Source organism: Chamaea fasciata, unplaced genomic scaffold (genome assembly GCF_029207755.1).
Source record: "Chamaea fasciata isolate MVZ Bird 193981 ecotype frontalis unplaced genomic scaffold, bChaFas1.0.hap1 SCAF_2, whole genome shotgun sequence".
Classification (NCBI taxonomy): Eukaryota; Metazoa; Chordata; class Aves; order Passeriformes; family Sylviidae; genus Chamaea; species Chamaea fasciata.
The window spans coordinates 56,558,941-56,575,230 of NW_027094087.1; the positions used below are offsets into that span (position 1 = coordinate 56,558,941).

Sequence of the window (16,290 nt, forward strand, 5' to 3'; positions counted from 1 at the left end):
GAATAAAACTGGGGGGGATCATATGGTGTTTAATAAAACCCAAATGTTTTGGTCCTTTTTTAGGAAATCTAAATTCCAGGGAGATGGATCTGCACCATACTTACGGTGTTCCTGTTGGGAAATACACAGTAGGTTTTCTTCAAGCTGCAGAATGCAGGTCCAAAGCTGTCCTTTAAGGTGCCCTAAGCAGGTAGCAGTGTCACAGGTGCAGACACACTCAAAGATTACACATCAAAGGGGCACAAAAACTGAACCATTCAAGCAACTGCTCACGAGACAGCTTTGGTCAAAACTAGGCAGGAGCTCAAACCAGCCCAGCCCCAGCTCACTTTGTCTGAACAGCCTGGAGAGCACAGCTCAGGCAGCAGAGCCAGGTGTAATGCCTGCAGCAGCTCACAAGGAGAGGAGAGCTCACAAAATGACAATCCCAGAGCCTAATGCATGTGGAAAGAATCAGGTTCCTTGTAAAAGTGCAGGTTCACCTTCCCCCTTTCAGCACCACAGTGATGGCCAGGAAGTCTTTTCAGAGAGCGTGACTGTTCCAGACCCAAGGGCCTGATGTTACAAGTACACAAGTACTTCTAACAAGTAGTTAGAAGTAATTAGTGCAGACACAAGTATTTTCTCGGTGGTACAGGACCTCCATACCTTTAAACTAATGGGCCTAAATGTCTGACCTTCCAAATAGTGAGTGCTTCCCATCAAATGGTCTAAGTTTAAAACCAGCTTTTACATAGAGTTTAAAAGAGGTGTTATTGTTCAAATGTCAAATAAGTCAGTGTTATTTCATTTGTATTAACACACATCTGAAGTAACTGTTTGACCAAATTTATTATTTTCCTGATTGTATTAATTTTATATAGTACAAAGCTCTCTTATTTAAGCAACAACATTAAACTAGCATAACAAATTTTGCCTAGCAGGAAATATACCATTATCAAGATATTTTAAAGCATGTTGTTTTCAATAAGAGTTTAATTTGTACTTATATTTCAGAGTTTGCACATTCATAGGAAGCTTCCAGACATCTGGATTCCAGTTCAGGATTTATTTGCATACAAAAATATATTATAATGGAAAAAAGCATTAAAGTTTTCAACTATATAAAATTACAAATATATTTGCATAAAAGCAACTTTAAATTAAAATTAAAATTCAAGCTATATTTTAAAGCAAAATACAGCTCTAACATTTAAGTTATCTTATTTCATCTGCTGCAAAGTGAAAAAACAAAAAAACAACAAAAAAACCAAAACCAATGTTGCCAGTTAAATACTTGTAGGAGTTCACAAAGGTTATGTTCAGAGGGTATTTTGGGGAGCGAAGTTATCAGACAAGGGCAGCAGTTCTCACTGATTGATGTCACATCCTTCAGAGGACATTCACATGCAAGCACAAGGCTGAAAATTCATTTCACATACCTGAAAATATAGGACAAGAAAGATCATTAGGCTTTCTATTAAATAAGATTGCATGTTGTTGACATATCAAACACTTGCCTATGCCCAGCTTGCTAGACTGCCTGACAAGCCAAATTATGGCGTTTTTTTAAGTTTACATGAAAGCTGAAATGCTGGTGTGCAGAAGAGACAAGGCAAGTGCTGTTCTAACAAGTGCATTATGCTCGAAAAGGTATGTGTACAAAGTTCTGTGTGACCTCAAACATATACACACAACTCCTCAAAAATGTGATGATAAATACCAGATGGAAGTTGGACTTCTTCCTCACTGAATAAATGAAACTCTGCTGAGATCACTGGAGATTTGTCTAGCTGGGATTAAAAAAAAACAAAAACCCAAAAAAAGCACAAAACCACTAGAGCAGGTGGTAGTTCCTGCCTTCACCTTTGATGTACTTTTGCAAGGGAAAAATGAAACCTACGTATTATAAGCAGCCCCTTCAGAGCTGCAACATGGCTGTGGAAGATATTTACAGCAATGCAAATATTTACTGGTTTGGGCTTTCATTGTCCTACACAAACCTTCAAAAACTTGGATGTTTTTTCAGAAGAGTGGTTAATTAAATTTCAGTGGTAAAGAGGGAGTTAGCTCAAGCTTACATCCATGAGAGAGGGCAGGAAACTAGAAAATGGATTTTAAGTATGAGAAGTGAAACCAGGATTAAGATACAAGTGAGACAGCAAGGAAGCAGGAAGCCCATAAGGGCAGCTGTCTTGAATTAAGTCCATATCTTCAAGAAACACAGGGAAGGGAAAATACCTAATGAATACACAGAACTCTGAGTTCATAGTTTGAGAGGGCTTTGTTTATGCTGCTATTTAGGTCTAGTCCTACAACTTGTTGGTTTGGGCTCTATAGCCTCAGTTCCACACAAAAAAACCTTCAACCTGAAACACAAAAGAAATGGTATTATGTCTACAACAGAAGAGGAAGAAGCAAAAGGAATAGGTAGAGTACATGGTTGGCAATAGGTAGCCAGTTTTTTGGTTTTCTTTAAAAATCATAATGAAGAAGTCATTACTGTAGCTGAAAGATTCAGTTTCTAGATAGTGGCAGAAAAAGTGATCCAAATTCCATTCCTGGTAAAGACAAGCACAAACAGGATTTTGACATTTGGTTTAAGTCAACAGATAAAGATATCTGCTCCTTAATTCTTTCATAAAGTAAAATCTAGAACAAAAATGTTTTTCTCACCTAAATATACTCCTCCAGTTACTTAGCTTTATAATGAAGAAATAGATCACCAGTTTTTCAACTGAGTTTTGCGTATTTAAGAAACGGATGTTTATTTATCGATCCACTGTCAATGGGGTGTGAATCGCAGCTGACCCAGAGGTGGGACCAGAGGTTCATTGAGTTCAGTCTTTGACACACAGGCTAAACTGCATGCCTTGAACATTCAGGCAAAGTGTAAATTTAGTCTGTTTTACCCTCTTATCCAGATAATGATCCACAGGACTAGCAAACCAAAAGGAAGCCACATTATATAAACTATTTATATTTTTCCCTTCCCTCTCTCCCTATACATTGGCTTTCAACACTCTTTCTAACAAGTACCAAGTGAGAAGCAAGCAACTAATAAAAAAATCTACTTACTTGCTAGTGCTCTGTCAAGATCAGCAATGAAGTCCTCCAGTTCTTTTGTGTCTCCAAGCTTTGCTGCAAAACAAGGGCCAATACTGCTTAGACACAACATGTTTCTCTGGCTAGAAAAAACACTAGAAACACACAAGCCTCCAAATAATTTTCATGGGTACCAAACATGCTGTGGATTATCGTCAGCAATGAGTTGCAGTAGGGTTGCTGCAATGTCCAAAAGCACTTGGAGAACATGGGAGACTGAACTGGAATTCTAAGCTTTTATAGTTTTCTATTTGACAGAAGCAACACAAAGCAATCCTTTATGTAGTCTCATTAAAATGAAAGGGCTGCAGTGAAGAATAAAAGATCCATATCAACTAATCCATGTCTTTGCTACTGTGGCCATCTTTCCTGCTTTGTCTCTTCAGATGCTGCATGCATGGCCCTAATCAATCCCAACCAGCTCCCAGTCCTACTCAAACCTCAGCCCTTTAAAATCATGTCAGTATCACAGGTTTGCTGTGCTGCCAGATCCTTTCATCTGGGTCCATTCACTTTAAATTTGGAACCAAACATCCACCAAATTTTCCACTCCTGGCAACACCATTGGTTCCATTCAATCTAGTTTTACAGCAGGTTGCTTTCTTATCTCATTTCTGTGGTCTTTTCCAAACCAGTTCCAACTCCTGTCTTCTCATCAGGAAGAGCATCTTGTCCTTTAGCGTAATTCTTTGCCAAATATGTCCTGTCAATTTAATTGTGCTCTTTCTTTGCTACTTCATAGAAACTGTTACTCATTATTGCTCCCTAATATCCCACTAATTGAAAAGAAAGCATTTATCTTGGGTTTTTTGTGACTGGTCAGTGTGGAAAAGATATTGAAAGTATGAAAATCTGTTAAACATGCACCTGAGGAGAGCAGTTGTAACAAAAGCACCATGTAGTGCATGTGTGTGTTCACTTATTGACATGTCTGCTCCAGAGTTAATCCAACTTAACCTGAGTGAAACATTGGCCTGGGAAGTCAGATCAGCTGCAAGACAGAAGCCTCTTTGAAACAGCATAGCTTCAAAGGAGGAAGGAATTGCTAACATATGGCTTGTATAAGCACTGTGTAAGGTCTACATGGATCTGAGCAATTTTGTTAACTTAAATGGCAGCATATGGCTTCAGAGGAGTCCCTCTACCCCTGCATTCAGGTTTAGCATTTTTACAGAAAAATTGGACACTTAAGCCACTTAGTTGCTTCAGTAAAGAAGCAACACAAGTTAATAATTAATCCTTATCAGCCAGAAAAGTCTATTTTTTTAGCTCAGTGTTTCAAAACCAAAAGAGTTGCCAGGCCACCTGCAAAGCACAGATACAGAATGCTGTTGCTATTTATAATCAAGACAACAATACTTGGATCTGTAGTCTGCTCAACAGTAATCCTTAGTTTTGTTGTCATTAAAAAAAAAAAAAAAAAAAACCAAGAAAAAGAAAAAGAACACCACAAGAAAAATAAAGTCCATGCAAGCATGTGAATCCTGCCTCCCAGCAAGAAGCCCATATAATTGAGAATTAGGAAGAAATGCCAACAGTTAAAATTAAGATACCTTTACAAGGAGTTACTGAAGGGGATGGCAAGCTTGGAGTAGATGCAGTTGAAGAGTTGAGCTTTTCATCACTGAGACTGAAACTATTTCTGTAGAGGGAATCTGCACCTGTAAAAAAGCAACATTATAAAGTAAATTTGTCACCTTCTGCAAGTCTGCAATATAACTGCAACTCAAAATGCAGCCTTTCGTATACACACTTCATAGTTTGTAGAACTCAAATTTAAAGTCTTCAAAACCAGAGAAGTGAATAAATAAACACTTCATTGTGTGAAGGCTGCTGCTCCCACTCCTACTGTTAAAAAGAAAGCAGCCCTAGGCTCAATCCTCATCCCCAGTAAGGAAAGTGTTAGCTTTCCCTGAAGTCAGCATCATTTAAAAAATTAAACAGAAATGACACTTATCCCACATCAGCAAAATTAGACCTGGTAGGACCTGACTAATTCACAATATTCTGGGAAATAATGTTACCTAAGTTTTTTTTAAATTACCAAAAACCCTGAATAGAGAGCTCCAGGACAAGGACAGGCCCCCAGAGTAAAGAACACAAAGTGCTGTCTTTTATCCCCAAAGCAAGACCACCCCTTTCTCCATACATTACCCTGCTGCTTTGGGTATGGCATTTTTAATTCTTTTATTCTGTGACTCTCTGGAGTTCCTGAAGCAGCACACCAGTACACAAGACATCCTGCAATCCCATTTCAGGTGATTTCAAAGAAAGCCTTATATGCCCTGGAAAGGAGCAGAAAAGGCCCCAATACCATTTTGATGTTCTTGTATTTTAGAGGAGGCCTTAAGCTCAAAAAAAACATCAAAAAATATCTTTATGTACAGGGCACCCCAAGTGTTAGCCCTGGCCCCACTGGAAGGAGTCATTGACATCCTGCAGGAGGCACTGAGGCTGCCGGTCCTGCAGCTTCAAGCCAGTGACCTGAAAGCTGTAGTTCTACAAAAAAGACACCATTGTGATACAAACATGTGCCAATAAATGGAGACCACGGACATTTCCTAGGACATCGATGTATGTCTTCATATATGGGGTGGTGACTACCGCTGCTTGCCACTGAGGCCAGCAGTGCTGCTCCCTGCAGCACATACAGCACTTGCCCCTGGAGCCACAGCCTGAGAGGTGGCCACACTGCAGCACCAAGCCCATTCAAGAGAGAATTGTCACACTTCCTTGGATGCCTGTCCCATTTGCTGTGCCAGGAGAGGACTGCTTTAGCTAAATTAACGATGTCTTGAATTGGCAAAAGCGGGCACAACCACAACTTGCCTTGCCAAGATGTGCACAGCTACACCTCCACTGAATGTCTGGATGTCTCCAGAAACCAGACACTGAGACCATCCTCTCAGGCTACTCCTTTGCCTCACATTCAGCTGTCTTTGGGAAGAGTGTGTGCCCACACCCCACACCTCCTCTAGCAAGCTGTCCTTTCAGCACAAAAACACTTTCCACAGGAGCACACAGGCACAGGGACAAGTCACACCAGATGACTGCTCCTACAAAGGCTCTCAGATCTTTCCTCAGCCATAAAAAGCTGATTTGTTTGTTCTGTGCCAGCTTCCAAGCTCACCTTTGTTACAAGACACGCTGAAAAGGCTTGAGGGAAAAGGTTCAACCTTTCCCCTTTCCCATGCATTTTGGCCTGTCACTGTGCTGTAGCTTTCAGTTTCCACTGCCATCATCTCAGATCCTGGCAAACACATATGACCCAGAGCGATGACGTGACTGACATCTGTGACCCGGCTGTTGCCACCTGGTCAGCCACCACTTGGTATTTCTTGTTTACAGAGATGGGGATGCTTCTTCAAACTACCTTCTAGTTGCAATTTCTTTATCTTCACTCTTAAGAAGTGCTGCTCTCTCTAAACTTCAGCAGATCAAAACCAAGCTACTTGGAACTTCAAATATGAGAAAGATTTCATGAATGCAGTGCAGAAATTAGATAATTTTAGATAGAAAAATGGGGGGGAAAAGATAAGCCATTTAAAAAGTAGCTCCTAAAAACAGAAAAAAAAATTTTTTAAATAACCTAAGGTTGAAAAAAATCTGGTAGTGCTCCGCAATGATGCATGCCACCAATGCTGTACTATACCACACAAACCCTGTACATTAACTGATACTTTCTCTCCATTAAAGGTAGGGCAAATTTTCTCTGAAATCAGTTTACAGAACAATTGCCTACTGAGGCTACATTTTTTTTTAGCCACGATGCAAACCCCAGTGATTAAGAAACATAGAAACACAGAATGGAAAATTCTAGCTGTTTAGGACAAAACCCCTACCATCACCAAAAAGCCAAGTAACTTGTAATAGCTCTCACAAACAGTGCTGTAGCCAAGACTAATTCACTGAAACACTGACAGAACAGACCAACGATAAAACACTTTCCAGGCTATTTATTTGCAAAGAGGAGAACAAGAATTTCCAAATTTATTCATATCTTAAACATTTTACAGCTCATTTCATTAATAAAAAATACAGAGAACTGCGGTTATAAATCTGAGTATACTTTCAATGTGAAATCTCTGCTACTAACATCCAGACACCAAATGTTGCACGGTTAGGTTGACATCAGAAAATGTTATTTCATACTGGCTTCCTCAAACCTTATGCTGGGAAATATTTACAACTGGGCAAAGAAAATTTGACAAAACTGTTGCTTTAAATCTCTGAATGTTTTTTTTTCCAGTTTCTAAAGGTGAAATGTTTTCATATAACAGTGTTATCTTCTGATGGAATGTAATAGTTTCAGAAAAATATCAACATTTATCTTTCTCAAAGCAAAAATATACTTTAGCTACTGACTGTGGCTTATTCATGCCACCAAGCATCAGAAATTCTAGTGATGTAAGGAGGAATGCAATGCATTGACTCCACCAGCAAGGTCACCATGACTGCTGAAAACAACGTACTGTTAAAAAATACTTACGACATCCACCACAGAAAAATATCCTCTTTGGCAAAGTGTGGCTGTAGGGCAGAAAGCTCTGGGAAAAGGACACTTCAGTCTTTGCTCTCCAGCCGCTGCCAAAGCCAAGATTTGCTCATTCACCTCCAATAATGGCCCTTGAAAGAGTTCCACTGCCAGACAAACACAACATCTTCTGCAACCCAATAACCAGGGGCTGATGCCAGGGATCTCATTGCTGCTGTCCTTCCTCATCCAGCTCCTTCTCTCCCACTGCAAGTTTGTAATTCATTACTTATTTTTCACTTTGTACATTGATTCTAGTCCCTGTGCTTATATATAAACCATGTCACTTCAGCTGTTTAAAAAATAACAAAACTCAAATTGACTCTTAAAAAAAAAAAAGCCTTAAAATCAGAGACTTTTGTCAGTGAGTTGAATTGCATCAGTCAAGCTACACTGCAAAATTAGGGGGTAGGAATAAATTTGGGTGTATTTTACTTTGGCAAAGTAATCTGTAGTTAGCATAACTTTACTTTTCCAGTATATGGTTAAACCACAAAATAAACCATGGCAAGACCATGTAAATATAGAAATGTCCCCATGAAATGAGCAATTGAAAGGCTCCCAGCAGTAAAGGGCTGAAGAAGGAAAACCTCAAACTTCATTTTAAAACAGACAAGGGAGAAGTTCAGCTCTGTATCTTCCTTAATATCATGCCCTTTCTAGTACCACAGCCCAAGATACAATTTTGAAGAGCACTGGAGTTGGTAAAATTTTTACTGCAGTTTTCAGCAGGGAAAGTTTTCGGGGAAAAAGTTGTATCACATCCCTAAGGCTTTCAAAGAGAAGCTTCACAAGTTCCCTCAAGCGTCTACAAATCATGAATTCATTATAAAACAGTAACTCAGCACTTAATGAGCAGACTGCACAACTAATTCCTAACAGAGCATAGCCTTGCTAAAAAAAAAAAAACCCAAACAAAAAACCGGAAATTGTCATATCACCAGTAGAAGTGAGAAATATTCATGAAGCCTGTTTCACAATGTGTATGTTTCAGCCTCCAAGGACAGTGTTTATTTTTATCATCATCATCACAGTTACACTTGGCTGCATTGTTTATTTTTGTGGGGATTTTGCCTAGCTAACAAACATCTGTTCCAATACTGACCAAAAATGACACCTTTTCTCTATTGACACATCTAAACATCATCATTTAAAGGATTTCAAACCACATAGCCACAAGAAAGTGATCTAGGAAGTCTGAAATCCAGACATACAAGTGTGTTTTCTCATCATATACAAAGCTTACCTTCCCACTGCCCCCCATGTTTACGAGCTACGAAGCAGTTTCCAACTCCGGCCTTCCCTTTACTAATCTTCCTTTCTAATGAGTAAGAGCAATGGGTATGCTGGAGTGACAACAATAGAAAATCTTATGAAAAAGTGCATTTCTCAGCACACTGAATTACCTGTAGAGAAGGCTATGCACCTGAAACTTCAAATTTTTCTTCCCCTTGAACATACCAGTAATGCAATAGAAATTTTTTTCTCAGATCATTTCAGAAAAGGGATTTTCTCCAGAAGAGTCTCACTTGCCTTTTTTTTCATCATAAGCATTTTTATTGTCCTCTTGTTTCAGACAAGCCACTGGAAGCTCACAGACACAATCTACCTCCTTTCCATGTTACAAGACTGGCATACAAGACTGGCATGCAGAGACCAAAGGCTCATCTGCTTCACATCCTGTCTCTCACAGCAAATGCCTGTGAAGAGCTTTAGAGTGGTGCAGTCACACACTGCTAGTTGCAAGATAAGCCCTACCAAGTTCTCTCAATGCACATAGCAGTCTCTTTCCTAAGACAGCAGTGGCATCAGCCCAAGCAGTCCTTAATGACCCTATCCCTCCTGCCGGGATTTTATCAAGTTATTTTTGAGTATGCAAACCTTTAACATCAATAATACCTTAAGGCAATTTTAACTGTTCATGAAAGAATAAACACCTCATTTCTTTGAAATATGCTAATTTAATTTGAGTTCCTCATACTGATGAGGTAGCAGTCACTTTCCTAATGTCACTTAGGATTCCCCAGAAAACTGTCTCATCCCCACCCAAAACATCTCTTTTTTTCCCTGAGAGTCCCAGACTATTTAGGCATTGGAAAATATTTTACATCTTCAGTCATTTCTGTTGCCTTTTTCTTTGCCTTCTTTATGGTCACACATAACAAGACTGACAATGTAAACAGGTTTTTCAGGATGAGTGCTGCAGTACTAACAGTGGCTGATGCTTCATCTCTGGATAGCCTAGGCATTAGCATGGCATGGCATGGAGACATCCACAGCCACATCCATGTAAGCACAAGTGCTCGCACTACACCAGGCACTGGGTGTTAAAAGATCCTGCTCAACCACTGCACCTACTTGATTTTTAAACCATAAAATTAAGACTCATGGATGCACTCAGGATTCCTTTCTTATGTTTAAAAGCCATGAGGCATTGCTCAAAACCATTTACTTAGCTCTAAAAATAACTATAAAGAAACACTGTTAGCTGTATGAGCACAAGAATTGAACTGATGAATTTATTTTGCAATGCTTTTAACAGAGAGGCAGGAATCCGAACCTGCCTCAAGAAAACATGGGGCTACAAGTGTCAAACATTTCTGAGAGCAGGACAACAGATTATGATGTAGCTTTCCAGTGTTATTGTAACTTTGGCCCAAGAAACACTAACGCACTTCCCTTCTCAGCCTCTCATAGTCCAACTTCCCATTCATTATCCTAAGCCTAAACTTGGAAGACTGTCCTGACATTGCCATATACTGTACTGGCACTCTGCACTGACTGGGCATGCATTTTACACAGGCAAGCCTGCACTCTTTGAAAGCTTATCCTGACACCAGAAGACAATGCTGTCTCTAAGTTCATTAACACAGCTGCATCTACACTAGTGGCTTCTGCCAGCACAGCACTCTCTAGCACAAATCCTCCTTTATCACAGCCAAGATATGCTGTGAATAGCAAAGAGCTATAAAGTATCCTCAGCTTGGAGGTTCCAGCACGATTAACAACCTAAAGAACGAAGCTGCCAGGCTCTGATTTGTTTGAATACATCAAGCTGAAACAGAACTGGTACTCACTCACAGCCCAGAAGCTCCGGAATGTTGGGGTAACTCAGCAGTTGCATCATGATTTCCAGCAGTGATCCAGTCAGCTGTGGTGGTTAATGTAATACTCGTGGGCTGAGATCATCTGCACACACATCTGCAGCACGAGCCTCTCTGTTACTGCAAGGTCTAGAGTCCACTGTGCTACATACAAGGCTTAACCACAGCCAAGCCAGACCTTGTCCAAAGACCATTTAGTCAAATGACAGGACAAGATGTGGAAGAACTAAGTACTATTGCACCCATTTTTTCACATAGAGTCTTCAAAATCCTACTTTTTCTCAAGAGCTAGAAATATGTAATATAAGAATTTAAAGTAGTATTTTTAGAGCTAGCTCCCTCAGGAGATATTTAAGGATACCAGAACATTTGCAGCATAACCTGCATTGACAGAGGTCTTCTGTAAACTTTTCTGTTAAATTAAATGGGCTCATGGTAGAAACCCCAGGAAAGGCTTTCCTTACCCTACTGAACAGTATTGTTCAAGTAGAACCACTTGACATACGTCAGTCGCTTCTCATGAAACGGAATTTAAGGCTGATTCAGGGGCACTGAAAGACAAAGTTGCAACAATTTAAAATGTTTCCTCCCCCTACAGTTCCTGAGTGGAAAGAATCACTGCAGGAGTGGCCAAAAGATACATATGCCTAACCTTCAGCCACACATTAGTTAGGAGGATTAGACTGAACAGTAAACAACAGATAGCATTAAAACACAATAGTCTGAACTGTTCTATACAAACATGATACTTGTACATGTACTTGTAACAGTCTTGGCACTGGATAACAAGATTTTGCAAAGAGGTAAAGAATCTTCATGAACAAGATGATCACTCAAACTACCTGCAGATAATATGGCTTTTAAAAATTTGTGTTATCAGAACTTACTCTTTCAGCCCAGTTATCCCTTGTTTCTGCAGTGATATTTTAACCTAAGCCTTATCACAGGAAGACCAGGGTCATGAATTCAGCACTACGCTGGCTAACACTAAATTACAGAAATCAAAGGGAAAATAAACTCAAGAAATACTTGAGTTTGAACTGAAAGAACCTGGGTAAGTAGGCAACTCCCTGCATTTATTCTTAAAATAGATGAAGGGAGTGTAGCTGAATTACATCAGACACTAGAGCCTGTTTTATAAAAGGAGCTCTTCATAAATCCACAATTCCTCTCCAATCCTACTCTAACTTCAAAATAAAAAGTTGACTGCACTGAATGACTCCTTTAGGAAGAAGCATTTTACCAGGCCTTTCCTGAGCCATGAGCAGAGCTGGGTGGTTTTGTTTCCTTTCCCTTAAACATATCCTCACAGACCCTGGTGCACCCTCCTGGTCCCTCACGTGCCAGTGTCCAGAAGGCAGGGATTTCAACTTCTCCAGAGCCACCTTTCACATGATGCATCACCAAGGGAGGAACCCAGGCATGGGACAGGATTTAAAAACTTGGCAAGTTCCTCATACAAGATCTTTGAGGCCTTTGTATAGAGCCATGAAACCCTGCCTATCCTATTATCCCACTACCCTCTTCAGCTTATATCCATGTGGATTTGCCACACAGATTTTTATTTTCCAGATCTTCCTGAAGATCTGACCTGCCTGTTTACATGAACATGCTGTTATCTCACCAGGCCTTCTGCCCTGCCAGAAAGCATTGTCATGTTCCTCCAAAGATCCTTCTTGTCAATTCTAACAGAGCAATTTCAAGCCGTTTTCAAGATTTAAGTTTTTTGAACCATAGCAGATACCTATCTGTAGCTACTTAGCTTTTCTCCATACAAGAAGAATAAGTTCTAGATACTGGGTTGGGGTTTTTATAATTTTCTCAACAGTAGATTATTTTGCTCTGTCATTACAAGTGTCTCAATTGTGAGACACAGTAAGTGTATGTGAGAGGTCAACATATCACAATAATGAAGACTGCACAAGAAATAGCAACACCAGGGCTGCCAGTTTGACTCAGTGAAGGCAGATTTCACCTTACACACCCTCAGCCATCCGAAAGAAAAAGGTTCAGTCTAAACTGGGCACACAATTCTAAATCCTCCTTGGAGGTAGAGAGATTCTTAGAAGGAGTTCTACACTCGCTACATTATGAAACAGAAAAAGAGCATCTTGATCCATGTCCTTCCACAGAAAAAAAATCCAAAGGCAGTGCTAGGCAAGGTATCCAAGTTCAGGGCAGGTAAAACAATACCTGTCAACAAAAATGAATTACATCCATGATGATGAAATAAAGGGCTCTGATAATCTGGAGAATCTATGCTCTCACAGCTCAAGTACTAGCAAGATAACATTAGTGTTTAAGCACTAAATCAACAGAACTGCACCTTAAGTCCCTGAACTGATAGAGGCAGAAAAGAAATTAGAGAGCAGCCCTATTATAAATAGCTGCAAAACAGTTAAGTTTCATCAAGCTTCCCATATAGTTAGGAACTTAAAACAAAACAAACTCCAAACAAACAAAAAACCACGAAACACAAAATGCAAACCAACAAAACTGGTTATAGTTTGCATTTAGCAGGACTTCTGAGAAAGTAACCTACTGCTCTCAAAGAGAACAGCAGTTTCCAGCCTCACTGTCTGGAAGAGGAAAGATGTTTTCTCTCCCTGATTAGTAAAGCCGGTAAGAGAGGTTGAACTTTTTTCCAAGTTAACTAGAAAAAAAATATTTCCAATTCTATACTTTCTTGCTCCAAGTAGCCCTCTACCCTTCCTGCTCCATGTTCTGCACACACCATTCATATATATCTAGTGTGTTTAGGCACAAGGTAGCTTTAAAATCAGCACCTCTGAAACAGTGATAACACTGTCGTCCATCCAGATGGATGGATGGATGGATAACTATTCTTATAACAGGAAATCTGGGTGAGTTTCGACTTGTTGTGGAAAGCACACTTTGGCTCGCTCGCTCTGTCCAGATGATTCTGGTTACCGAGACACAGCGGACAGTTAAGGGACATCTTTCACGGCACATGCCGGGACGTCCCGGTGTCCCGCAGCCGGCCGGCAGCCCGACCTTCTCCCAGAGACAGCTTTATAGGCTCCACTCCAGCAACACCAGCGAGTAAAACCAGACTATGCATCCCTATGACCTCTAACTCAGAAGGTAACCGAGAAGGCAGTGCTTTTACAGAAACAGGCGGGCTCCCGCTCCCGAGTCCCTGCCTCTCTCAAAGAGGGCGACGCGCTGGTTTAACACCCGCTGTGGAGCGTCGCTTCCCGGCCGCCCCCCGGCCCCGGGACCAGCACAGCCGGCACGGACGGACCGACGGACACTCACTCTCGGAGTCGCTGAGGCCGCTGCCGTCGCTGACGCTGGCGCTGCTCCGCCGCTTCATGCGCTCCAGGTGCTCGCCGTAGAAGAAGCGGCGCCGGCCGGCGGGGCAGGAGAACTCCGCCAGCACCGCGTCGAACTCGCCCAGCGCCTCCGCCAAGTCCCCGCCGTCCTCCCCCGGCACTGCCGGGCGGCGGCAGCGGCGTCAGGACCGGACCGGACCTGCCCGACCCGACCCGGACGCCGCCCGCCCCCGGCGCCCCCACCCCGGCGGAGGGAAAGGGATGGAAGAGAAAGGAGAGGGAAAGGTCCCGCCCGCCCCCTCACCCCCCCGCTCCCACCTTGCCCCGCCGGGCGCTGGGCTGGAGGAGATTTCATGGCGGCGGGCGGAGATGCCCCGGCGCCGCTGCCGCCTCCCGCCGCCAGCGAGAGCGGCCGGCCCCGCCGCTGCCCCTCTTAAAGCGCGGCCGGGCCGGGGCGGAGCGGGGCGGGGCAGGGCGGGGGCCGCCCCCGGGCGGTGCAGGTGCCCCGGGCCGGCGTCCCAGCGACCGCAGTCCTCCCGGGAACGCCACCGCCAGCGGGGAGTGTCGCCTGTCGCCGTCCGCCCGCCCGCCACCGGGAGTGAGGCTCCTTCGGGAAGATCGCGCTGCGCTGAGCCCAGCACCGCGTGTGTGCCGGGTTGCTGCGGAGGGAGGATACAGCGGGAGTCAGAGCCGGCTGTGAGGAGGGACTGTCACGGGAACACGGGACTGGGTCAGCCTTACCCAGCCCCATGACTGCCAGCAGGACAGGGCACACAGCACGGCGAGGAGGCAGCAGCTCGCTTGCAGTGAGCCCGTGGTTTTGCATGTGACAGCAGGGCTGCTCGGCCATCTCCGGGAGCCCCGTCCTTGCCCACCCCTTGGCACTGTGCTGGCATCTGTCGGTGGCTATTGCCCTGCTCCTTACATTGGTGAGCAGCGGGCGCGGCCATGGGGGCAGCTGGGCCAGTTAATTCCGGAGGATGACCCCAGGAGAAGAGCAGGTGGCAGGGGACATGCAGGGAATGCTCAGGCACAGGGAGTCAAGGCCCCAGGTGCATCAGCCAGGGTGTTCTCTGGAGTGCTTTCCTTGTTCTTAGGAGGAAGATTCTACCACTTGTCCTGTAGTCAGGTAAACCTGGTGTTTATACATGCCATAGCTACGGAGTGTTGCTCTTGTGCTGTCTCTTGTTCATTTTAAATGTAAGCTGTCTGAGGAGCTAAAGTACCAGTTCTGTTAAATATTCACTGGGGAAGACTCTGTCATTTTTATTTATGGCCAGAAATACTGAAAACGGACATCAGGTGCTATTCCAAGAGAATGCGTCAGGAGTTACGGTTATGTTTGTGCGCTAATGAAAATATTTAGAATTAGAAGAGTCAGGGAGAGGTAAGAAAAAACATCTCTGAAACTTTTTGACATTTTCAGACATGCTGTCATTGCTCCTGCAAGATACAAAATGAGAAAAACAATGTTCTAGACAATAAAACAGATTTGTTCGCCTCTCCTTACTGGCTGATATGGAGGCATTTATTTATTTTTGCAGTGAATCAAAAGAAGTTCTCATGGCAAAGTTCAATTGTTATTTATTCTGTGGCTTCCTCCTCTCTGTGGTCTTCCTCTGTTTTTCTTTCTGCTCATGAAAGTGTCTACAAACAATCCTTTTTAAAGACCATAGTGACACAGATGGAAAGCGAGGTTAAAATGTAGGGGACAAGGAGATACAAGGGCATGACGTCAATAGCACGAGCAGGATGAAAGACAATGGATGCAAGGCAGAAAGGGGAACTGTCGAGGACGTGACTAGGCACAGTTCATAGCCCAGAAAGACAAGGACCTGGCCCTGCAGCTGATGTCAAATCTCTTTTGCTCAGTCACATATGATCAACCCTACCTGTACCACACATCCCCACCAAGCACTGGCTCTTGGTCTATAGCACAGCCTGGCTTAGGGGCAAAAGGTGTTTGAGGTTAAGCTTGAATCTGAGGAATATATTTTCTGAGGAATACAGTCAAAATGACCAAAGGCTAGAAGTCCTCCTGTGCCCTTCCTGTTGTTTCTCATTAAGATGGTCAAGCAATCTCACAGCCTTTTGGGACAGGGTCTGAGGTCACGTCAAAAAGAAAGAGCACAGAGGGGGATGAAGCTGTACAAGAAGGCTTGCCTTGCTTGGGGCCTTGCTGCCATGGAAAGGGGAGTGACCTGACTTCTCTTTTTTTGTGATCTTGGCCTAGACCTTCTGCATGTCTTTTGCGCAGGTTTTTCTCATCTGT

The 16,290-nt window shown here is 42.8% G+C and overlaps 1 protein-coding gene across 1 annotated transcript; it reads right to left on the reverse strand.

Annotated features, from left to right (window-relative positions):
- Nucleotides 1-957: 957 nt before the first annotated feature.
- On the reverse strand, nt 958-14,442 carry RGCC (regulator of cell cycle). The gene is made up of 5 exons (XM_066176233.1): nt 14,337-14,442; nt 14,002-14,178; nt 4,638-4,745; nt 3,058-3,120; nt 958-1,421 (listed from the first exon to the last, which is right to left on the reverse strand). The coding sequence occupies exons 1-5, from the start codon at nt 14,371-14,373 to the stop codon at nt 1,414-1,416; spliced, it is 393 nt and encodes a 130-aa protein (XP_066032330.1). The 5' UTR covers nt 14,374-14,442; the 3' UTR covers nt 958-1,413.
- Nucleotides 14,443-16,290: the final 1,848 nt, after the last annotated feature.